General features: G+C 35.1%; 1 protein-coding gene across 1 annotated transcript in view; it reads left to right on the forward strand.

Moving 5' to 3' along the window:
- Nucleotides 1–25,204, forward strand: part of CFAP47 (cilia and flagella associated protein 47) — a 347,638-nt gene that overhangs the window by 35,452 nt on the left and 286,982 nt on the right. Inside the window, 8 exon segments of the mRNA XM_049834739.1 lie at nt 1,950–2,072; nt 3,497–3,628; nt 4,862–4,939; nt 5,497–5,641; nt 7,207–7,301; nt 18,126–18,294; nt 20,983–21,083; nt 22,311–22,470. Of these exon segments, the coding sequence (XP_049690696.1) occupies nt 1,950–2,072; nt 3,497–3,628; nt 4,862–4,939; nt 5,497–5,641; nt 7,207–7,301; nt 18,126–18,294; nt 20,983–21,083; nt 22,311–22,470 (1,003 nt within the window).

Genomic DNA, 25,204 nt, shown 5'->3' on the forward strand with positions numbered 1-25,204 from the left:
TTTTTTTAACACAAGTAATTTCTTAAATATTTATATTATTTTGTATTCAGAAAATTATTTTAATTTCACATGGCTTCTATTTGAAATGTTTAAGAAAAGAATATTGCTCCAAAGACATAGAAACATAGAATTGTTTAGGTTGGAAAAGACTTTTAAGATCATTGAGTCCAATTGTCAACCCTGCCTAATAACCTGTGTCCTGAAGTGCCTTGTCTACGCGCTTTTTTAATACCTCCAGGGATGGTGACTCCACCACTTCCCTGGGCAGCCTGTTTCAATGCCTGACAACCCTTTCAGTAAAGAAATTTTTCCTAATATCCAAGGTAAACCTCCCCTGGCACAACTTGAGGCCATTTCCTCTTATCATATCACCAGCCGCCTGACAGAAGAGACCAACCCCCACCTCACTACAACCTCCTTTCAGGTAGAGAGCAATAAGGTCTCCCCTCAGCCTCCTTTTCTCCAGGCTGAACAATCCCAGTTCCCTCAGCTGCTCCTCACAAGACTTGTGCTCCAGGCCCCTCACCAACTTGGTTGCCCTTCTCTGGACACGCTCCAGCCCCTCCATGTCTTTCCCGTAGTGAGGGGCCCAAAACTGAACACAGCACTCGAGGTGCGGCCTCACCAGTGCTGAGTACAGGGGGATGATCACCTCCCTGCTTCTGCTGGCCACACTAGTTCTGGTAGAGGTCAGGATGTCGCTGGCCTTCTTGGCCACCTGGGCACACTGCTGGCTCATATTGAGCCAGCTCTTGACCAACAGCCCCAGGTCTTTTTCTGCCAGGCAGCTTTCCAACCAGTCTTCCCCAAGCCTGTAGTGTTGTACTGGGGTTGTTGTGACCCAAGTGCAGGACCCGGCACTTGGCCTTGATGAACCTCATACAGTTGGCCCTGGCCCATCGATCCAGCCTGTCCAGATCCCTCTGTAAAGCCTTCCTACCCTTGAGCAGATGGAGAAAGCAAGACAAAGACAATTTGCTTTTTTTCTTGTTTTCAGCTATATACTTCCTTTGGCACCACAACTTAGTGATCCTTATATATTAAGTGGTAATTGTTCTTCCTGGCATGCATAGTTTAGCCAAACAAAGGTTGAGAGGTGGTTGAGAAGGTGGTATGATAGTGCTTTAGAAATGTATTACAGGGGTAAAAATCAAGCTGTGTATGGGAAGGTATGTTTCAGAGCTTCAGGGTAACAGCAGGCTGTTATGTAATTTTGTATTGTCATTTGAATATGGTATTTGATACTTTGAAAAGCAATGTTCTGGATAGTCTTCTAAACAACAAAATTCAGCTTAAATTAATCATTTGTTATCATGTTACATGCCAGGGAGTGTGAAGGAGACAGATTTTTTTTTTTCTTTTTTTTTTTTTTTTTTCCCCTCACTGTATTCTACTGGCTGCATGCTCTTGAACTTCCATTTTGGGAGCCAAGAACACTTTTCCCCTTCCTTTTGATGTGCCTGCTTTCTCTCCCTTTTTTTTTTTTTTTTTTTTTTTTTCCCCCCCCCCCCCTCCAGTAGCTTTTTTCTTTTTTTCTTTTTCTTTTGAAGCCTTGGAAATTGCCGAATGTAAACCAGGATGTGTGTAAATTAGAATATTGGCATTTCTACTGCTATTAAAATTTCTTGTCCTGATCACACATTTAGGATTAAAAAAAAAATCATGGAGCTTGTGCTGTTAAATTAAATTTGATTAAAATATTTGTCTTGAAATTAGCCCAGAAATATCTCTGGGACTGTGTCTGTTCACTTTAAATCTAGGTAAGTTCAATATATTGAGTAAATCTTGTCTCACATTTAAACTGTGTTTGTCTATTTGAATACTTTAATTTATGCATTTCCACAAGTATATTAGCTCATTATGTAATGAAAAGAAAATTAGGCTGAATTATTTATTTGTACTTAGTATTATGTTATTTAGTCTGTTTGTTTTCTCTTCTTTTTTTATAGCTTGGTACTACTAAAGTTCAGTTTATGGAACAAAGGATATCCTTCAGTCATAGTCCAGTGGGTTTATCTACTTGTAGAACAGCCATTCTTCAAAACATAGGACACAATCATGCGTACTTTCAAGTAAATTAAAATTATTTTTAGCATATTTGATTTCTGGGGATGGGGAGAAAAGAAGGGAGTTCATTTTATCAGATCATGTTACAGTTTTCTGTTCTCAGTTATTAGATACACACCTACTTAATTTTTTTGTCTGGTTTTCTGAATAAACAAGGTTTATGTGAATAGGAATTCTGTCCCTCTGTCAAATTTGGATTGATGGATAGATGGACTGACAGACAAGCAAAGTGGTAATGGTCTAAAAGATTCTGGAAGTTTCATGAGAACCAGTGGTGAGGGTAGAACCACATACTGGTGTACCCTGTGAAAAAGCAGTTACAGCTTGGATGGTTTTTGTATTTCGAGAGATAGAGCAAACTGGTTAGTCATCCTATTCATACTGGCTGCCCAGTCAGTGCATGCATAGACCCAGACTGGTCACAGCAAATGTGATTACTTTGCTAGAGTAACATCTGAGAGGAAGATAGGCTGTGTTGTGAATTGGATAAGAGATCAGATGGATGCCAGAGTGGGTAAAGACATAATACATGAATTAGTATGAAACCTAACCTCATTCATTCTCCTGACCACAGATGTGATGATCACAGATTATTTTACTTTACTAAATTGATTTTCATTTAAATGCTCAGAATTATTTTACTGTGTTATTATGGTACTAAGAAACTTGATTAATTTATTTTGATTTGTACCATATTTCTCTATTTATCAACTGGGCATTGTAATAACAAGTATTATTATTATTACACTCTTGGAGGATGGGCCTGAAGGAATAAAATCAGCATAATCAGTAAGATAAACAAGCAAACATACCTGGCCTTTTAAGCCTTCACAATTACTCTTAAGCCAAGAGATGGCTGGTTGGTCTTGGTCATTATCACTTATGTAGCTATACTTTTCAAAGTTATCTGTTCGGAGTGCATTAGAAGAGAACAAATTCTATTTTTGTCCTTAATAATTGTGGGTAAACTGAATATTACTCCTAGTATTATTACTGAATTTTACAGTATTAGGATTATGTGTCCCATCTTCTAACTGTGAATATCAAAAAAGAAGATAGGAATTTATCTATCACTGAAAAAATGCTTTGCAGAATATTCTAGAGACTTGCTAGATAGCAAGTCTTAATTTTAATAACTTCATGAAAAGAACCCAAAAACCAGACTGTGAAATTTCGAGCTAGTGTGCAAAAATTATTTCATAGTAGAAACTGACAGTCAACATATTTAGGAATCTGTTACTTTATTTTGCTTGCTGGTATTTTTGCCCCAAACTTCTAAGTCCAAGTTAGCATGATATGTTATGAAGGTTCTCCTTGTAGGAATACAAAATCTTCATGGTAGATATATTGATATTTAAAAAAAAACCCAAAGCAAAACACCCTCCCTCCCTTTTTCAGTATTATTAATGCTTCATGTTTGTGTTTGAAGGTTCTTGATTCAAACCCACTGCCTGGAATGATGATCACCCCTTCTGAAGGGGTGGTACCTGTGGGAGGCCATGCTGATCTCAAAATCTGTTTCACTCCGAATGCAAAAATGAGTTTTGATACAAGAGTGGAGGTATGCAAAACTGGAAGAACTTTGAGTGTTACATTGTGTGTCTGTTTATGTGTGGAGATGTGTGTACATTTGAGCATCTTTTGGATTTTATCTCCAGTGTTCTAATGCTTTTTAAGGAAAAAAAGAAAAAAGGTTTTCTTAAGCAGTTGATGGCTGCTGTAACCTATTCTGTTATTTTCTCTCAGTCCTGCTCTGAAGTATCAAAACAGCCTCTTTGTTTGAGGTTCATATAATACCACTGGCAAGCTGTTGAAACTAACGTGATTGTCTTCAGGCGATCATGTAGACATATCTGCAGTTTTTATGATCTGTGGAGGAGCAGGGTTGGAATATTGTAGTGTCTTTAATTTCTTGACTTCTTTTTGTGGTCATCTCAGGAATGGAGTTACTAGTAGATTCGATTTGATAATAGTGCAATAAGCATGTAATCCTATTTTGTTTTCTGCATGCCTGCTACCTGAACTTGTCCTTGGTCAGATAAGTGAGAATGGGAAAAAGGATGCTATTGCGGGGCTGGTCTTCGCTACCTTTTCTGACTCTAATCCTGGATTCTCCATCTTCTGTGGCTGCCTACATTATGCTTGCTAAACTTAGTATCCATTTCTTTTTTTGCCACTTCTAAAACAGATTTAGCATTGCTCAGAACAATAGTATCTACTTTGTATCAGCAACTCTGTCAAGCAATTTGTGTTGTAGTATACTTTCCAATCTTCACAGCTGCTGAATAGATCTAACCCATCCATTCAGCTTTCTCCTGTTGGAGAAAACTGTTCATTCCAGTGAAACAGCCTCCTGCAACATTATTTTTGTCTGCAGAAGACTGGTCTTTCCTAAAACTTTGTTGTTTTTTTGTTGTTGTTTGTTTGTTTGTTTTTTAAATTGACATCTGTGACTGTCCCAGATATGGTATGCCACAGAGGCATGATTGGTTCTTCTTTGAAGCCACATCTCACTGGAACCTGTATATATATATATTCTAGAAAATGAAGGAATTTTCTTTATCTCTATGTTTCCATAACAAAAATGCTTTATATTATAAGGGCAGAGTTATTTCCATATTTTCATTACAAATTATGCTGAGTGTCTCTTTCCACTCTATATCTGTGTGGTAGGTTGGTTTTTTTTTCTTTTTTTTCTTTTTAAACTTTTTTTTTGTGTAATTATGACAGATTTGGTGAGATATTGATGTTAAAAAGGCCTTGTCAACAATCACACTGTTATCCATTCACTTAGGTAGCAGTGCGAAATTCAGGAGTACTAGTACTTAGGATTGGTGGATTTGTAGAGATCCCTGAAATAAACATTGATGTGGTAAGTGAAGAAATTGTAGCAATTGGTAAGATTGATACTGTTTTGCTTTATCTAGATGTCTAAGTGGCTTATCCCTTCTTCATATTTCTCATTTTTTCCTGTACTAACTTCCTGAGAAAATTATCAAAGAGAAGAACTTAGGAAGAGAAATTAAAAACTAAGTGTACATATAACAGTTGCACTAAATGATAGCTGACAGCTTTAGCTTTTGAACTTGATAATCCAGAAAAAGTATGTTTAAAAGGGAGAGGATTTCTGTAAGGTAGTTATAGGAAAAAAATGCGATAAGGGGGAAAAGGAATCCACTGATCTGTTTACTGAATGATGAAAACTTTCCTGATGGTGTAATTGGACTTATGTATTGAATTCTAAACTGTTGCGTTTTATGTCCTGGACAGATTTTAAAGATAAGGTTTATGTAAGACAATTGATTAACCAAGACTGTTATTGTGTTATAAATTGTGAATCTTTGAACAATTATATTTTTCACATTCTGTTCAATTATAAACTTGACTTCACAGTGCTTTGACCTGTTTTTTTTTTCTTTAAACTTACAGGAAATATTTGACTTTAGTGGTGTTTATGTCGGCTCTACAAAATCAATTCCCTTTTTGCTGCAGAACAAAGGACAAGCGTGTACCAGAGTGGAGTTTGATTTTTCTAAGTATAAGGATTTTAAATTGAATGCTAATGACCATTCAGGTATTTGCTTTTGCTATATCAGAATTTTAATTAGATAAGGAATGGATAATGCTAAGAGAAAAATCTGTCAGACTATTTCTGGTATACAAATTTTCTGATTTAAGACAACCTAAAGCAATTATTTTACAAGTGCTGCTTAATATAAATTAAGAGGAGACATTTTGGTTTGCCTGTAAAATGACATTTGCCAAAAATAAGCATTTGGAAAATGTCAGGTTGCCTGTAGATTTTTTTTTTCTTTTTTTTTTTCTATAGATGCTAAAGTATGTTAAAAAAAAAAAAGTTTGAATACCCTCTCACCAGTTCAAATTACAATCCCCCACATTTAAAAACACCAAGCAAAGCCAAACAACTCTACTCATTTCCTATTCATGGGCTTTTACCCATATTTTGACAATATTTACCCTCCAGTAAATTCATCATGAGTATAAGGGTCTGGACTTCCCTGTTTTCCTAATCATACAGGGTGTCTGCAGGTTAATCACAGGACCTCTGTTCTGCCTGATGCCCAACTCAGAATGACATTGGGGCAATATGTGGAATTAGATTGCTATTCTTTGTTGTTTTGATAGAACTAGTGCAGATTCTTATCCTTGACTTGTTCATCCCTTTTTTTACTTCAGTCCTGGCATCTCCTTTGCTGTTACAACATCTTTATTCATGTGAGAATTTTGCAGCTATGCTTATATGGCCTCTTGTCCAAGCAAGCTCAGGAAATCAGGACTCTCCTTTGCAAGACAGTATTGTAATATTATTTGTATCTTTATGTAGAACTATGTGTGGATGATGATACAAAAAAATCTCACAAGAACAGAGGGGTTTTCTTACCATGGGGTGGACTTCAAAGGGAAGGTGAGGGCTCCTGGTTAGTCATCTTAACTTGGAAGAGAAATGTAAGACTGTCTACAGCAGGCAACTAACTAGCCAGCATGGGAATTGACTCATTACACATAATTTCTAGATCAGAGTTTGTGCTTGAAACAAGTAATGTGACATCCAATCAGGTCCAGTACTGTTCAAATGGTGAATACTGGATGAATACTGATCCTGGTGTTTCAGGATGAATACTGATCTCAGAGGAATGCCACCTTGTTTGTTGGAAATCCATGCTTCTGCCAGTGCCTTAAAATTGGACATGAAAGTCTGAAAAATGAAGCAAGCCTTACTGGTAAACTTCTGTAGTGTAGATTATGCCTAAAGTAATTCAGAAAAGCAGTTTCAGCCAACTATTTTTCTCCCTGTGGTATTAGTTTTCATTATTTAGTTAGCTATTTTTGCCTAACACTTTTATTCAAAGGTAAATGTCAGTGGGTTTTTTTCCTGAAATATTGTATTCTCCCAAATCAATAACTTTAATGACAGTTTCTGTTGATTAACACTTCTCAAAATTACCTGCAGAATCCATGTGAGAAATACTGTATTAAATTGTAACTTTGTGCGAAATGTTTACCATAGAGGTATCTAGATACCTAAGGCTGGAAATCACTTTGAAGTACTGCAGCTATTACAAAGTTGATATTTAGTGTGACAACATCTGTAATTTGATTCTGAATTTTGTTTGACAGTGGTTGACTGCTGTTCTTCAAAGCCTTATTTGTATTCGGTTAACTTAAAGGGAAAGTCAGCTTTGCAATGCTTGTTGTCCTTCATGCCAAAAGAGGTAGGTTTATGGGGCAGTGGTGATTATGCTAAATTAAAAGCATGCTCTGTGATATTTCTACAGTGAAAGAATATAGACGTTTTAGATGCACATTTTAGTGTGTACAATAGTTTTATAATAGTAATCCAATTCTTAAGAAAACAAGTTCTGAAATAACCTTTATATATCTTTTGCTGCTTTCCTTAAATGTTTGTGTGCACAAAGAAAACAGACTTTGTCAATTACTTAAAAATGGAAAAGGTATAAACTTAAATTGAAATGTCTTACCACATATGCATTAAATCATTCGACAAACTGGCCGCCATTTTCTTTTTGCAGCTATTAGTGCTTTAACTCTTAGATGACCAAGGGACTGCAAAAGTAGAGGAGTTTTGTGTCATAAAGACTGGCAAAATTTCTTTCTGACTGAGCTATTTGAGGGAAATATATTGAAGATAAGAGACTTTATGGGTTAGCTTCATATCAGGAAAATAGTATTTTATTGGCAGTAGGTGTCAGCAGAAAGCGCTATAGCAAATTGTAAATCTAAACCTATTCAACAACACTTACGAAATGAAGGGTTTGGGGTTTCCACATATTTGGAGAACAATGAACTTGAAGAAAACTTAGTCTTTGATGTTATGAACCAGCTTTAGAACAAGCAGCTGGGGACCACTTCTACAGCACATAAACCTGTTGCATTAGCTGCATTTTTACCTTAAAAAAATAAATTAATATCAGAGACAATGCATTTGGAAAGGTCAACAATATTCTTTTTTCACTTTTTTCCCTCTCTCTCCTTCCCAGCACTTTTGGTTTTGAATAAAAGGGAATTCCTTTGTTCAAAGCATCATTCAAATAGTATTTGCGTATTGCAGGCTGTGTCTGGTAACACTGGTTTTCTTCCTCTTATTACTGTCAGCTTAGATTCTGTGTACACATGGAAGATCTTGCGAAGTAACTGATGGTGTGAATTTATAGCACATTCACTACTCTGAGACAATTTTTCCTGACAGAACATGAGTCAAAAGATTCATTAAAAAATGAGCTATTTCAAACCAAATTAATTTCCTCCTATAGCATAGCAGGCCCTGAAGTTAGGGTAGAAGCAGTAGATGTTGTATCTTTAAGTATCTTGACACTGATGCAACATTCTCATAAACAAGGTAGTCAGATTTAGAGTAGATACAGTGTTGGGAAAGTATGTAATAGTTTGCAATATGATACATACAGAATATCACCCAGTGACCTATTGTCAAACTGGAGAGAAAGTCAGGAAGGAAAAATGCTGAAATTTTCATTTAAGTAGGAAGGGTCAGTAATAGAAATGCAGACTAGATAATGCTGTTGGAGTAATCTGTGTATGACACCGTAGATCACAAGCTGAACAAGAATTAAGAGTAGAGGCAGACACCATACTGATTTATATGAATAGGAATAATGTTAGTAAAAGAAGTAAAATAATTATTCTAATCAGTGCTGATAACACTTCACCTGCAACACTTTTCCCATTTGGGATGCTACACTTAAAGAAAGAAGTGGGAAAATTTCCCTTGGAAAGAAAGTCCAAAAGAAAGCAATGGAAATGATCAGAAGTCCTGAAAGCACAAACTGTGTAAAAAAAAAAAAAAAAAAAAAAAAGGAACCAACTTCCAATATTCTGTGGAATATATTTTATACATGCTTGTTCACTGCAGTAGATGGGTAACGAGTAGTTGGTTTAAGTTACGCCAGGTGGATTAGATCAGATATAAAAACTCATTGTAGCAAAAGGAGTCAGATATTGGAATAAATTACCTGATAAGATATCTCCATTACTGAAGAGTCTTAAGAAGGGGTTGGACAAGCATCACCAGAAATGCTTCACTCTGTCCCGAGTGGACAAGTCATGTGTCAGACAATCACATTTATCCATTATAAAATCATATTCTAACAGCATGTTGTTGTTCCAGAGACAAAATTCAGGCCCCTCTAAGGCCAGTGTTAAAGCTTTTAGTAATTATAACAGTACTTATTAGTGGCTCTTTCTCGCTAAGTGTGAAATTCAAACCAGTTAAACAATAACTAATACAAAGGGATATAGATTTTTGGCTTAAAATGATGAAATTGGAATGTGGAAAGGCCAACTTCCCATATAAATAAAAAGAAATGCATAAAATAGTGTAGAGCCATGTAAAACAAAAATGGGGAAAAGATCGATTGACCTTTTAATGAGTACATTTATATTATTACTGTTCTTAACAGCCAAGCTTTGAAACTTAATTAGTTTTGATTTTTATTTTACTGGTAAAGTCCTCTGAGATGCATATTTCATTTACAAAAGCAATCTGTTGTAACAGCATTCTCTCAAAGAACATTTTTCAGCTTAAAATCATAAGTATTCAACAACATTTTAAATTTTTTATTCTAATTGAAAGTTTGTCAATAGAAATAAGAAACAAAATGCTGCTTCGTAACTGCCAGTTAGCTTCTAGTAAGCCATAGATATAACACTAAACAGGGAAAGTAAATGGTTGTTAAAATTGTAAAGCCCTTCTGTAAGAACTTTCCAAATCTCCCAAGTTTCCATTCTTTTCTGTTCTTCATTTTGTGTCATTTGATTACTTTGGAATAGAATATACTTACTTTTGAGGAGTTCAAGTTGAGTTGAGTTTGTGCATTAGATGAGAACAAGGTAATGATGGTACAACTAATACTTTAGATTAGTTAAGCTAGTGCTTCATTTATTTTTTTTTTTTAATTTTTTTTTTTTTCAGCCTCTATACAGATAATTCAGTTAGGAGTTCTATAAAAATAGAATGCCACAAATGTACTGAGTTAAAAATTATAAATAGGGTCTAGAAATACTAAAATAGGGTCTAGCAATATTGTTCTATGGATGCGTACTATGTGTAAGATTTAACAGGTAACAGTAGTTTTAATTCCAAGGCCTCAATTTCAATTTATTGTCATAAAATAATTTTACTTAAGTCTTGTCAAGTATTTAACAGAGGTATTTCTAATCTACACTGTAGATGCAGTTTTCTTTTTTTTTTTTTTTTTTTTTTCCCCTTTAATCTCAGTAGCTAAAAGCACACAATTGTGTACAAGATCTAAACCACGTACATATCGGTGGGAGCCATAACTTGAAATCTGACAAATCTGTTCTTGCTTATGGCATTGGGTTTCTCTGGTAATAGTGCTGCTGTACAAAGTGATCCTTTTTTCTCCACTGTAGTGGAAAAGAGTGTAGTGGGTGGTCAGTCATTCCCATTTACAGACTTGTGAAATATCAACTTTCTAAAATCCTAAATGCCTTCCTCCTAGCCCCAACTATCAAAACAGGGATTTTATTTGCCTCCCAGTACTCAATTTCCCATTATTACAATTGAGGCCTGTTACTATTTTCTTTCCTTGTCAAGTTGCAGGATGGATTAAGAGTAGAAATGTTGCAACTGACACTGCTGTAAATTCAAGTGATTAACTAAATTAATACTTCTGAAGACTGCTGAAATAGCAGATGGTTCTTCATGTTTAATTTCGCTTGTCATGTAAACTACCGTTTGGTATTACTGTTTGTTATTGATGAGCATCTCCACCTGTCATTTGATACGGGTGGTATGGTAACCTAACTGAAGACAAGGTTATACGAGTCAGCAGTCTGCTTTAATTATGATACAAATTTAGAAAAAAAATTCTTACATTTGACTGGATCTGTTTTGTGACTACTCTTCTTAAAAAATAAAATAATCTGCAGAATATATTGCATCTGTTGGTTATTGATTTCCCTACAGGGTTTTCTGATGTCATCCTTTCTTAATTTTTCAAACTCTGGGTCTAAGTGTTCTTCCAGTCTTGAGAACAACTTTTGGCAAACACAACTTCGTGCAGAAGTAAGGGCATAAAGAACTTCAAGAAGGAAATTTTCCTAGGGCACCTTATACCTCATAACCAACTAATAACTGCTGCTTTATTGAAATGTCTTTATTTCAGTTTCCCCTTCTCTCCATGTGCTCACAGTCTTTCGGTGCTGGGTAAGCTCACTGTACAACCAACGCTTTCCTTCTGCTCCAAGTGTATTACTGCCCGCCTGTAAGGGGGCAGCTTACTTATTGCCAAGCAAGACATGCTCAGATACACTTAAAACTTACAACCCACTGGTGGTCACAAGTTAACATCACTGAGAGTTAGTGCAGTACTGATGGCTGGCAGCAATAGCACTGACTAATGTTGAATGAAGTTAACTTTGAAAACTAAATGTGTTGCCAAGTATGGTGTGACTAAAGGAAGCATCTGGAAGTATATGTACCCCCTGGGATGCTGTAGCTTTTCTTAAATTAAATTCCTGTGAAGTAGCATGCTAATAAAAAGCAGTGTTCTGTTAAGAAAGTGATCCAGGTACCAGCAGCTCTTGTTGTGATCAGAAAATCTCAGTAGTTATTGATTCTTAAAACGTTCCCCATTGGATCAGAATTCTTTTATCATTCTACCTCATCTAGATTTCCCCTTTTTCTCAAGTGATTTCTTCCTTCGCTTTCCTGATTTTCCAGTCTTGAAAAAACTCTAATCTTCTCTGTATATTGAGCTTCCCCTGTTCAGGTTTCACAGTTGCAAGTGCTTTTTTCTGCCTCTGCACTTGAACAGCTGTTTTTTCTGATCTCATCACCATTTTCTGGACAACTGCTCTTACCCAGCTTACCTCTCAGCTGCTACAAACCTGCATCCCATTGAGTTGCATTCTTTTCTATCTGCCTTCTGGTTCTACTAAAACTTCCTGCTGTTGTAGTTGTTACTGATAATACTACTCTATAAACCCTAAAACCCCACTATACTGACGTTATTGCTAAAGAAAGTAGATACTAGAACTAAGGAAAATTAAAATAATTCAGAAGTGTTGATAAAAAGAAATAATCACAAAAGCATGAAATTATTTTAATATGCTTTAAAATTTTATTAAAACTACTTGAATTATTAATGTAAGGTTTCAAGTAATTTAGTCTTGAATGCAATCTTGAATTCTCCTGCTAAAAATCAACTTGGCAATAGTTTTCCTTCTGCCTCAAAAAGCTTCAAATCAACAAATGAAGTAAATACATAGGACCTCTGAATAGCTCCTACAATTCTCACTAAAACTTAATTTCTACAAATACATGTGACATCAAAAGATGCTCTTAGAGAATAAGTATGTTGGCCTGCTTATAAAATATCTAAAAAATTTTGAGATAATTTTTCCAATAGTCTAAGTGGTAAAATGAAGTCGATGCATTATATATGAGGCTAGGATGCTGCTCAGACATGGCCTGGCTGTGCCTTCTTGTTATTCCAGTGTCTCAGAAGGTGTTAGAGGTGAAAGGGCTCTCCGCCTCAGTGGAGAGAGTTTAACTTTGGTGTTTGGCTGTGAAAGTCAAAGCTGTAAGTGAAAGCAGTATACAAAAATATATATAAATAGGTAAGCTAGCAAATACTACTTAATAGCATATTTGTATACGGGCTGTATACTGCTTTCTTTTCTGTTTTGATATAACTTTGTTTGAGAGACACTTCAACTATGTTTTAGGTTTTTTTCACTGCAGTGTAAGGAGGTTTAGCCAGCTGAACATCTGATAGGCTAGGCAGGGTTCTCATTTTAGAGCTGAATAGAAAAAGATTTTCTGGTAATTAAACAAAAAACCCAACCAAGCAAAACTAAACAAAAACCCCCATGACTATCTGGCCAAATACCTGTTGTAGCTCCCTCATCCCTATCCAGAGCCAGAGCTAAGAATTATTGCTACAGATATTATTTATTGATTGATTACTAGCAGTGATTATTTTTGACCCGAGTTTTAAATCGTACTGTCCAAGAAGCATAGAAGCATGGCTTTTCTGACCATGGCTCTCTTTCTGTAAACTACCTGTCCAGGTAACCTTCCTTTGGATTTGTGCCAGGGAAACAGGCAGCATGTAGTCACTTTAAATATTTGCTCATTTTTGTTCCTCAGCTGTTACGATGTTTCTCCAGGCTGGATGACCTGCCTGGTAGCAGCAGCGTCATGTATGGTCTGGTAAGGAAAGCAGGCAAAGCAAGGTGCAGGAGTGTACTGCTTCAAAATGACCTTTTTTCTTTTCTTTTTTTTTTTTTTTTTAACCCTGCTGAAAAATAAAAAATTCCAACATCTGGGAAAAAGACAAAATACACATCTGTGTAATAATGATGCCTAGGAGGACCTTTGATTGAGATGAATAGAACGAGTCACACCTGTCAGAGCTTATTGCTTAAGCTTTTTGTAGAGAAGTGACAGGTGGTTTTGTTTTGTTCTGTTTTCTTTTTTTTTTTCATTTTTAATGATGTAATTCTTTTCTGTTCTTTCATTAAAAAAAAATAATTCACCATGTAAGAAATGAATTCTGTGGAAAAACTGCAGCTGTGGAATTACAGGGTGTTGCTGGTGCATCTTCTCTGACAGTATACAAGGGAAAGAGTTAGTTTTATTTCAGTGTTTTGAATGATGGCTTCAAACACTAGTTACATTATTCATTGTGGAAAGCTGCTTATCTGTGATATAAAGCTGGGGAATTTAGGCTGCATGAAGGATTTAAATGTTTTTTAGGGAAAAGCTCCTGTTAAATCTGAGGGGAGATTGAGAATGTATGTTGTATACAGTTGCAGGACATAAACCCTTAGTTTTGCAGTTAGGTTGAAATTTGAATCAAACTGATTTTTTTTTCTAATATACTTTACATTCTCTCATAATACTGCTGAATCCGTATGTTGTTAGTGCTATAAATAAATAAAGTTCAAAATCAGCCTTTACACAAAAATTCAATGAGTTTTAATGCTTCAAGATATTTGAACAGTCTGCATGTTATTATATGATAAATAAATATAAGAGTATTAGCCTTTACAGATGTTTTAACTTAGTTTTAAGTCATAAATTAGCTTACTGATGTATTTGCAATTCCCTGTGAAGTTGTACTGTGAAAGCAAGTACTGCAATTTTAGGGAAATGTCGCATATTCTTTGTGCTAAATAAACTAGATGATTCCTGGATTTGACAGCAAAATTTTTACTCAACCTTGAGAATATATGCTGTATTACAATAATAATTAGCAAAATATATTTTATGAAGCATAAAATATATCATTGCATTGGGGTACTTAGTAAAGATAGAAATGAAGTAACTGCTTTGAAAGTTTTTTTTTAAAAATAACTTAATTTTTGTTTTCTACTCTCAGATTTCCCCCTCGACCTGACAACTGTGCTTGAGTCTGTTTATTTTTTATGCATAAGTTTTATATAAAATATCATTTTAATTGTCATGGTTGATGGGGTAGTTGTTTCCCCTTTTGTTTCTTTCAGTATACTGAGTATTTAGGCCTGAGGCAGGAAAGCATTCAGCTATGTTCGTTCTGCAATGTTGGGCTTAGAGCTACGGTGCACTTTGTATCAAACCAATTTTATAGATTCAAATGAGTTTTGGTAGCAGAGCTTTCTTGATCAGACAGATTTGTTAAAATCAACAACTTTTATTTGTTCAGCAATTCTAGCAAAAAAAGTGGAAGGTGTTTTAAAATGCTGTCTAAATAAAAGTTTGCAGGAATATCAGTTTTATTTAAAGAATTGTTATCTACTGGTGGCAGCCTACCCAAGCATGTACTTTTCTGGAATCCTTTGGAGGTGTTCTATGTGATCGCATAACAAAAACCCCCTCTGTCTCACGTGACTAGTCTTTTTAAAGCTTCTTTTGAAGTATTTTAATTGCTAAGACTTCCACTTTGTAGATGATGCCTCCTTTCCAATTAACGTGCATAATTAGTGTAAATCAGGACAGGAAAAATATTTCTTCTAATGATACAAACAACCTTGAGTGTTTGTGAAAGAACTCTCTCTGGGCTGCTTGCTTCCTGCCCCTCCATGTATTCTCTGGTTTATGAAGTTAAATGCAGCTTCAGAAAAATATCTCAATAGGTAAATAACTGTAAAGTATTCATAAATTATTTAAAAAGCAACTGCAAGTCCAGTAATAGTATAAGGATTTTTGTTTTTTTTAATATCGTCATTAATTTTTTGGAGTATATCAACTTATAAGAGAGAATTTTCCATTATGGAGTTTTAAAGATTAAAAATGCAACATAAATTCTTTTTCTTAAAATATGCATAAAAAGAAAAATAATGATTTACTTGCAAAGTGAAGTCCTAAAAAAATGAAATTAAGTTTTAATTCTGTTTCAGTAATATGTGCGTGTATGTATGTGTGTATATTGATGAATTACAATATGATTTCTATGTATATAGAATTTTTAAAGACTTTTTCATTTGTAGTACAGGTTAGTTAATGTCCAGTTAATGAGGCAAAGATATGTGTGAATGAAACACAAGGTCTATGATTTGTTCTCATATAAATACATTTCTATGAATTATGTTGGCTCTGAATTTGCACCATTGTACTTCAAAGCAAATACAGGTTTTCAGTGAGCATCCTGTCCTACACGTAGTGAATTGAGTGTCTTGCACATATTTGGTTTTATTTGCCAGTTCTTAGCAAATAAAACCCTTCATGCATAGTAAGACTAAACCAAATTTTCCTGATAGCAGGGATGAAAAACAAATTTTGAATAGCTGCTTTGGGAGAGGGATGAAGGGATTCTACCTTTTGTTGTCTGACCTAAACATACTAAGCATAACAGCATTGATGAAGAACAATTGCAGTGCTAGACTGTATTCTTTTGCATAGCCAATGATGTAATGATATCTGTTATAGACTAAGCATTTTAATCTTACTAAACTTTAAAAACTTACTTTAAAAACTTATATCTGTCATACATGCTAGGGATGGAAGGGGTTTTCTAGCTCACTTTTTACTGTAATTCTTGGCAATGGTGTTTCAAGTGTTACAATTACCCATGTAAAGAAGTACCTGCTGGCTATAGGGAGCTACCAAAGCTGGGAGCAATCTCAGAACATCTTCTCAGTCATCTTCTCTCTGTTCTCCTTACAGTGACCCATAATGCTTGGGAGAAGTTGGTTATTTATGCAGCATTTTGCATATTACACCTCTGAAGCTGTGTTCTGGGTACACTGTACCAAATATAGCAAACTTCTTGTACAGCCGAAGGAGTGTGACAGAATCTTTGGATTGTGTCTGTGTTGTGACTGTTGTACAAGATGCTTGATCTATAGAGTCCTGTAAAGTTTTTTTTCTCACTCTCTCGGGTATTGGTTCATTTTACAGTTCTCTCTTACATATCTGTTTTAACAGCTCCCAGAATTACCAAATAACCATATATTCAGCTCTGTTCTATCAAACATCTCTTATGTTTTAGGAAGAAGTTCTAAAAGATTTTTTTTTTGACAGATTTCACAGCCTTGAAATGCAATGCTTATTACTTTCTATAAGAAAGTAATTTCTATTACTTTCTGTAAGAAAAGATAGTTAGTTGTTCCTCTAAAACTGTGAGGAGCCACTGTTAGTGACATGAAATCATGTGCTTCACACATACTTTGAACTGAAAGGAACTTCTCACACTATGAAGAAAAGATCTTTTTCAGTCTAATTTTTAATTATGAGTTTTTATGCCACAGGAGCGTATTTTGAAGATGTAACTTGATGAAGTGACTTGAGATACTAAAAATAGAAGGATATGCAAATCGAATCAGGAGATTTTTACTCAGTCTGACACACCTCGAGCATTAGTTACTAAAAACATCTTAAATGGCATTCACCATGTTAATTTTGAAAACCCAATTCTGTGTTATCAAATCTAATAGTTATCGGATTTGAAATATCAATATAAATTAAGGAACTGTGGTGATCTCAGTAGCAAAAATTCCCCTCATCCCGTGCTTTCCTCTTGCTAAGCACAAATAAGCAAAATGTTCCAGAAGGCTCACCACACATCTTGCTCACCAGGAGTTCGTAATTGTTTGTTACAAACCCTGCTGGAACTCCAAACGCTGTAAGTGCTGCATACTTGCTTCTCATTATCTAAGCTCTGTGCTGATTCTCTTGCAGATGGCTATGTGCCTCATGTCCTAACATAGGACAATTTTTTTATTTTTTTTTTTTTTACATTTCTTTCCTGTCACTTATATATTCTGCTCACTACCACATATGTCAAAGTGAAGCATGACGCACTATTTTCTGTAGTTTTTGAAAGCTTTTAAATGATTCATAACTTCTTTATACAGCTGGTTTTACTGCAAATGTTGACCAGCATGCAGATTGTATAGGCTGGAGTCCTTTCTGGAGAATTCTGTGGCCTTCAAGGTGAAAATGTTATTTGAAGGACTCTAAGAGTGGTTTCAGTGCAGAAGTTTTGTCTTTTCTTCTGTTCCCTTCGTTAGGGTTATCCATACCTTTTTGTCTGGAGAGCATACTGCTCCAGTGTGGTGGTCCTTGGAGAGACAGAGTGAGAGGCAAAAAATGCCTCCTTCAGAGTGTGTTGTGAAATAAATTTGCCCTCTCAAGTGCACAGTCTCTCAAAAAAAGAGGATTTTGTATAAAAGTGCTATCTTTTAAATTTTAAATCCCACTTATTTGGGGCTGTGGTTGCAGAGATAAAGCTAGGATCAAAATCACTGGAATTTGGACTCCTGGAATTCAGTGGTGTTCAATGACAAAGGTTTTAAGAATTTTTTTTTTTTTTTTTTTTTTCCTTGAGCTTTCTCGATTTTTAACTCATGCTCCACCTTGATCTCAGAGCCCATTTTGTTTATGCTGGGTAAGGGCTGATACTGGGTGCTAATAAACTACTATCCTATTAATATAATGATCAGGTCCTAAATTAATTTCAATAGTTCTTCTGAAATAGCAATACTGCTCAGATGGTTCAAGAAGTACCTACAATTTCTGGAACAGTAATCACAATGATATTTTTGTCCCTTAGGTGGCAGCATATGACTTCACTCTTCCAGTTAATACTCCTCAGGCTGACTTCGCATTGACACAGCCAAGCCCTGTATCTGCAACTTCAGCTGGATCCGTAAAGCACATTGTTGCTCCTCGGCCACAGGCCGTGGCTGTGGCTCTTCCATTCTGTAGAGTTAAAGCAGTTGGTAGGTAAACTAGGGACTTAAGCAAATGGTGGATACTTATATTTGTAGTGAAGTTTTTGCATGTATTGCAGAGAATTACTACTTAACTGAAATTTGATTGATAATTGTATAATTCGTAAATTTCTTGGAAACTTTCAAAATTTTCGAATTTTGATTTGTATTTAAATATGTGTAAAGCTGAACTTTCTATATATAATTATGACATGGTGGAAAATATGTTTTTTCTCATATAGCCCTTTGTCATATATAAAAATTGGTTTACCAAAACTCACTTTTGCTTCTACTCATTCACTAGTTTTTCTAGACCATATCATGCAGACCCCAGTATTTACAGCAGTTAATCTGAAAAGTGTAGAAAAGTAGTATGTCATTCATACTCCTTTTTTTTGTGTGGTTTTTTTTTTTAGTCTTACCCTGTCAAAGCTAAGAGCTCTAGCTATATTTAAAACTCCTTTAAAATGCCTCTGTCTGGCCCTGATCCGATCTGAGACAACTGGTGGTAATTTAGTTCATTTGCTTCTGTTTGCTTTTATGTGCAGAACTGTACTCTTTTGGCCTGTCAGAATTTGTTAATAGCCAAAGTTATAGGCTGTTTGCCTGCAGCAAGAAATTGATATCTTAAATGATTCTTCTCTGCTTTTCTCAGAAATAATTTGTGGTTCTCTTTAGTCTCCTGTCTGATCCTTATAGTCATGTAGACCTACACATTGTGAATACTTGAATTCACTAGGTTTCCTCAACTCAGTGTTTAATATGTAGTCGCTGTTTATTTGTGATGAGACTCAAGTGCTGAGTGTCTTCCTGGAATGATGTTTGTGTAATGTTTAAACATCTTGGGAGCACTGAAGGAGACTTGGCCAATTAAAGGCATAATGTGGGGTAAAAGCAACTCCAATTTATTAGGTTTTATCTGTTTGGGTTTTTTTCTTTCTTTCTTTTTTTTTTTTTTTTTTTTTTTTTTTTTCCCCCTGTAAGGCTTTAACTTAAGTCTTACTTTTGAGATCTTCTAAGATACCAAAGACCTTGTTTAGATCCTGTGGTAGAAGTAAATTCATATTAAACATTTCTAAATATATTTAGCTTAAGAACACGTAGAATAAAGATAAATGTTCATACGTATGTGAGATTAGTAGAAGGCACATCTCTAAGAAAAAAATCATGAATCAAAGTGACAAATTTCTAGTGCAGAAGTGATTTATGTAACCTGAAGAAAAAATAAAATGTTTATTTCCCTTTCTTTGTGGAATAATAAATCAATACAATCAGTAAGTCTCACTAATAAAAGATAATCTTATATAAATTTTATCACAAATTTGTACTTCTGCCACACAGAATTTCTTCAAAGTTTTTTTCCTTGTGACATCTTTTGTGGTTGACTGGGATTCAGACTGCACAGGACAGTGCATTTGGCACTTAAATCAACAGCTTATATCTGGTGTTTATACTCGTATTGTTCACCTTGAGAAAAGAATCATGAAAATCTTGGAACAGTCAACCCAGTCTTTTAACTTCAGTGTAGTCAATATGTTTTCAATCCATCATGGAACTTTTTTTGAATTTTTTTTAAAAACAATGTCTGTAGACTGTTTCAGCACCTGGGAGGGAAAGCAGGTCTCTTAATTAAATACTTGTAAGACTTTTCCCTTGGAGGCTGCTTATTATTATGTAAGAAAGCACTGAAAGAGAAAAAAACCACCCAGCCCGCACCAGAAAACTCAACTGGAAAAACCACAAGCCCTACCTCAGCCAGACACAGAAGAGGAGGACATATTATCAATGTAATAGCCTCATGTGAGCTGACTTTTTTTTTTTCTTTTAAATCAGTCTCACATTTTTTTGTGGGTGGATGATTTCCTTTCTTTTTCCTCTTAGACTTTCAGTTGTGCTGTGTTTTCCTTGTACAGGCAGTTTCTATGAGAGGTGGGGACTTTGTGAGTGACATAGTTGCATATTGGTGGAAGCATTCCAGCAGATTATGTTCCTAGATATTAGTTTATAGAATTTATATGCCTGTGCTTTAGAGAAATATGGATAGTATTGTTGTTTACATAATGTGACATATGTAATTAGGAAATCCTTTGGGCTTTTGGGGGGGGAAGAGAATTGATCAACACATTTCCTCACTGACTGTGAAACAAACTTGCAGATTTTAATAAACGGATACTGTATGCTTGCTAGGTTAATTTCCAGTGTTAATTTAATCAAGAAGCAAAATGAGGCTGTGGGAACATATACCTTTGTTTTCCTAAATCCTTACTTTAAACTTCATCCTTTGTGACAGTTTCTTTTTCTCCAGCTATATGAAATTAAGAAAAATGCTGGTTTTTGTAAAATCTTTCAAGTCTTTTCTCATGATTACCATCACAAATGTAAATGCATTCAACTGCAGTAGAAAGCTCATGCGGCTCTCTGTTTATAGCATCTTTATGTGTAGAAGAGATGCTGTAAGTCTGGTAGATACAAAATTTAGATAATTTTAACGTGGCTAAAGGGTCATAATAAGACAGAAAGTTAAATTACAGTAACTATATATATAGTATGGGAACAACAGAAAAAATACAGCTTTAAAACAAGGGGAGAAAATTTTCTGCTAAACATGTGCAGAAACGATGATTTTATGGACGGACTTTGAGGAAATTTTTGTCAAAATAATGGTGTATAAACATCTTAGATTATTTTTTCCAATAGTACTTAAATCACCATTGGAGTTCTCCTCTATGGAACTTAAATTTGCACAACATGCAAGTGGCATACGTTTCAACATTGCCGGTGAAAGTCTGAATTCTCAGGTATGTAATCACAAGTGTTGTTATAGATATTCTTGGGTATAGCTTTCAATTACTCAAAAATGACTGGGAAAAGAAGACAGATTTGGAACTAAAAACTCAGTCATATTCCAAATATCTGGTTTAAATATAAATAAATATAAGTTTTCTCATTGCCATTTTGTTCAGTTTTTGATTTTATGTTTGTGTTTTACTAGAAATTTTTCCAAAACTCAAAACTGGGCTTGTCCTGACTCTGATATTTGAGAAAGTGTGGGCACTGTGAGAAACTGACCATGAGTTGTGTAAGAAGTAGCTTGCTTCCAAAGTTTTTCTGCCTCTGCCTATACTAGTAAACCAGACAGTGACAGTGCAGGAATCCAGTCAATGTGCCATGGTGGTCCATACAGTTAAATTGCTGTCCCAGTACCTTGTATGGTACTGATCTCTACCAACTGGCACTCTCCCAAAAAATTCCTGGTCATGATTTAGGGCTTAATTGTAAGGAGGCACTAAATAGGATATTTGACCACAGCCATTCTGTTTTGGAACATAAAGAATTTGGCTCTATGAGTGCAAAACATGCCATAACATAATTTCATGTTTCTAAGTCCCAAAGGCTTTGTTTGGAAATTATAAAAAAATATTTTTGGCAATGATGAAAACACTTGAAATGCTTTTTCAAGTATCTTCAGAAAACAATGATAATACAAAGTCAAGGCCTTTTCCTAACTATGGATGTGTTAGGAAGTGAAAGAGCAACTCTGAGATAAAGGAATGGAACTTTTTTTGTTTCCACTGTCGTCTTATTGAATTGAAAGAATGGGTTTTGAAAACCTGTTCTGAACTCTTCCTTTTTCAACATATCCACCCGTAAGTCTAGATGTCATGACCCATGTGTTTAGTGCTTGCTATGCTTCATTTGTATCGGGAAGAACTCATTTCTGTTTGGCTAAGCACTCCCACTGTGATGCTTTGATCTATTTACCTTGCATAAATTCTGAGAAGAAAGTATTGCTCTTCGTGAATGTAGTGAGTGACTGGAAAGCATCTAGTCTGTGCTTATAGACATACTCATCTTCTCACCTTACAGATATAATGAACTGGGTTCTTCATTGCTTTCTAGTGCTTTCTTGCTTTTACTCTGATCTGATTGCAAAAAGAATGCTTAGGATAGAGCAATATGAAAAGTATCAAGGTATTTGCTGCTTTCCCTTTTCCATCATGTCCTTTCTCTGCAAATATTTACAGAAGCTTGACCTGAAGAATGTCTCCAGGCAGCAGTTGACATGGAAATTGAATTGTGATGATGCAGGCAAAAATAAAGATGATGGTATTTTTAAATTTAGTCTGCAGACTGGATTTCTTGATCCAGGACAAAAAGTCCGTATTGCTGTATTGTTCTGCCCTTGTAAGTAATTTTCTGAGTTCTTCTACAGATACTTTGGCCAATATACCATTTTCATAGATTTGATAAATGACTTTTTATGATGAATTGTAACTAGTACTTGTTTTGATTAACTTCCAGTTAACATGATTAAATAATGAGCTGAAATGCCAAAAGAAAGGTGTGTTGTGGTTCTGAGAAAATAAGACAGCTGCAGACCTAACAGAAAGCGTGGAATTACTCGATCGCACTATTTGAAAAGTCTGGTTTGCACACATAAAGCATCAAGTTTTGCATCTATGAAGCATCAAAGGCTGGGATAGCTGAATCATTTTCAGTACTGCTCCTTCACGTGCATTTAGGCTGACTGACAGATACTAAAGCTTTCGAAGAGTACTTGGAATGTGTACGAACTTTTTTCCTAAATAGCCGTAATCTTAGATAAGCATGGAAATTTCCTGCTTCAATGAGATACAAAATCACTTAGCTATGGTATTTTCTGAGTAGCCTGCTCAGGCAACCAGACATTAAGTAAAAAACATAAAATAGATTTCTAACAAAACTTGGGAGCATGCAGGAAGATGCTAATCAACCACGTACACCAGAAGAGGAATGGCAGAACATGAATATTGGGATTCTACCTTATTCCCAGTCAAGTGTTTAGGGTAGAGAGTAATGTAACGCTCTATTTGAGTTGATAAAGCCCCCCAGCTTATGCAGCTGATGCCTACAGAACTCGGTTGTTTTGACAGTTTTAAGTGGCCTATTTTTGGGGCCCCAGCATTCTCAAGGGGAAGAGAAGTTGTTTTTTCAGTCGTATCTGATCCCAAGTCAGCAAGTGAGCATCCCTGTCCTAAAGAAAGATGTTGCTGCTATTCTTTATGATAGGATTGAAATCTATAACCTCACTTAAGTACTGGGAACTATTTAATATAATTATAAATAATAAAAAAAAATAGGTATAAGAGTCTTGCCATGATTCTGTATGATAAATTGAGAAGACTGTATTAGATGTTGCTCCGCAAACTTGTGAATATGCAAGAGCGGTATTTAATTGCACATGTTGCTCAGAGTTGCTTGCTATACTACAAAACATTTTTCCATGGTCTTATGCCTTGTTGGTAGCTTTTGTCTTCAACTTATGGTTGAAGAAAAATCACATCAACTTGTGATTTTGCTTCATGAAGTGGAAAAGTAATTAATATATATTGATTTTTGCAGAATTATATAGAAGGTAATTTGTTTTAAGTTCTTTTAATTTTTGTTTCAAGTAGCAAATTCTGACTTTTCTGAAGTAGTATTTCTTTGTGGATATAATACCTTGAAAGTTTCTGGCCCAATCAGTATCTATAGTGGTAGTTTTTACACTTCTGAGCTGTCAATGAGGCATCCTTTTAGAAATACGTATTTAAATTACACCATTAAATTATATATTATTACAGACTAAAATGCTAGAAGAAAGTTAAATGGCATTTACTATTGGAAGGTTGAGCAAAAATATTTAGAGCATGTTTCTGGCTTTGGTGCATCACTTTGTCTCCACTTCTTCTACATTCCTCCAAAGAAATTGCAACCCCCCTGGTTTTTGGGTCTGAACCACAAATTTATGAAACAGCCGTGAAAATGTGTTCAATGTAGTAAAAATTTTTTACTAAGGTTCTATATTGTACTTTGTGTAATCCTTGTTTTTGGAACAAAATGATGTGATCTCATCTTTGTCTCGTCTATGCTGTTCCTCAATCAGTTTTTAGTGATAACTTATATATGTTATCAAAATAAAATAAACATAGATGAAAATTTTTGTTAAAAATTTATTTTGGGAGCGATATGAAATAAAAAATCCAAGGATACTAGGTAAAATGAGTGAAAATATTGTCTCGGGGTGTGAGAAAATGTTAGAACACAAAAATCAGAAGGAGTTAAACACTGGGAGCAGGATGACAAGATTGGACAAAATGCAGAGAGATATCGTAGGAGAAAAATCTGGAAGTTATCTCTTCTCAGATGTTCAGTTTTACAAAGTGGTAGAAATATGGACTTGGAATCTCAGTTTACTCATGAAGGATGTAAGGATCTACTCAAAGCATGTCTGGAGAGTGTGTCTAGACAAAAGAAAGGCTTTGGGTAAACTTCTGTATTTTGAGAAACTGTTGAGATGCAACTCAGGAAAAATAAGTTAAGGAAGTAGAGGAACAGAAACATATTATGACCCCAGGTCTTTGGAGGAAGAATGTAGAGGTAAGAGGAGTGGAAGCCTAGAAGGTTGGAAAGTGAAAAACAAACGCTCATAACCTTCTGTTTTATCTTGAGATGCAATTAAAAAATACACATGTAGTTTACTGTAACTCTATTTATTTTAAACATTTTTTTCTCCTTTCATAAATTTCTACTTTGCTTTCAATAAGGTATTATATTTTTTTTTCTGCAGTATTTCAGATAGTAAAGCCTACAAAATAAGTGTTGTAACTTTGAGAAGGTATTCCAATAGATATTTTTGCAGAGTGTGCCTATGATTAGAATAATTGTGGATCATACAAAAATGATCACTTGTGAAGAACACATATAAACATTTTTGTCTGCTTTGAATTTGAGAAACATCTTCTTCTAAAGGGAGATAGAATAGCTGCATTTTGCATTGATTAGGTTAATGTATATAGCTTGGAAAAGAAAATGGCTCAGGGCAATATTAGACGTGGTAGATAAAAAGAATAAATCTGTATTTCCAGATATCTGGTGATTTTTAGGGCCCAGAGGAGCA

This window comes from Accipiter gentilis, chromosome 32 (assembly GCF_929443795.1).
Source record: "Accipiter gentilis chromosome 32, bAccGen1.1, whole genome shotgun sequence".
NCBI lineage: Eukaryota > Metazoa > Chordata > Aves > Accipitriformes > Accipitridae > Astur > Astur gentilis.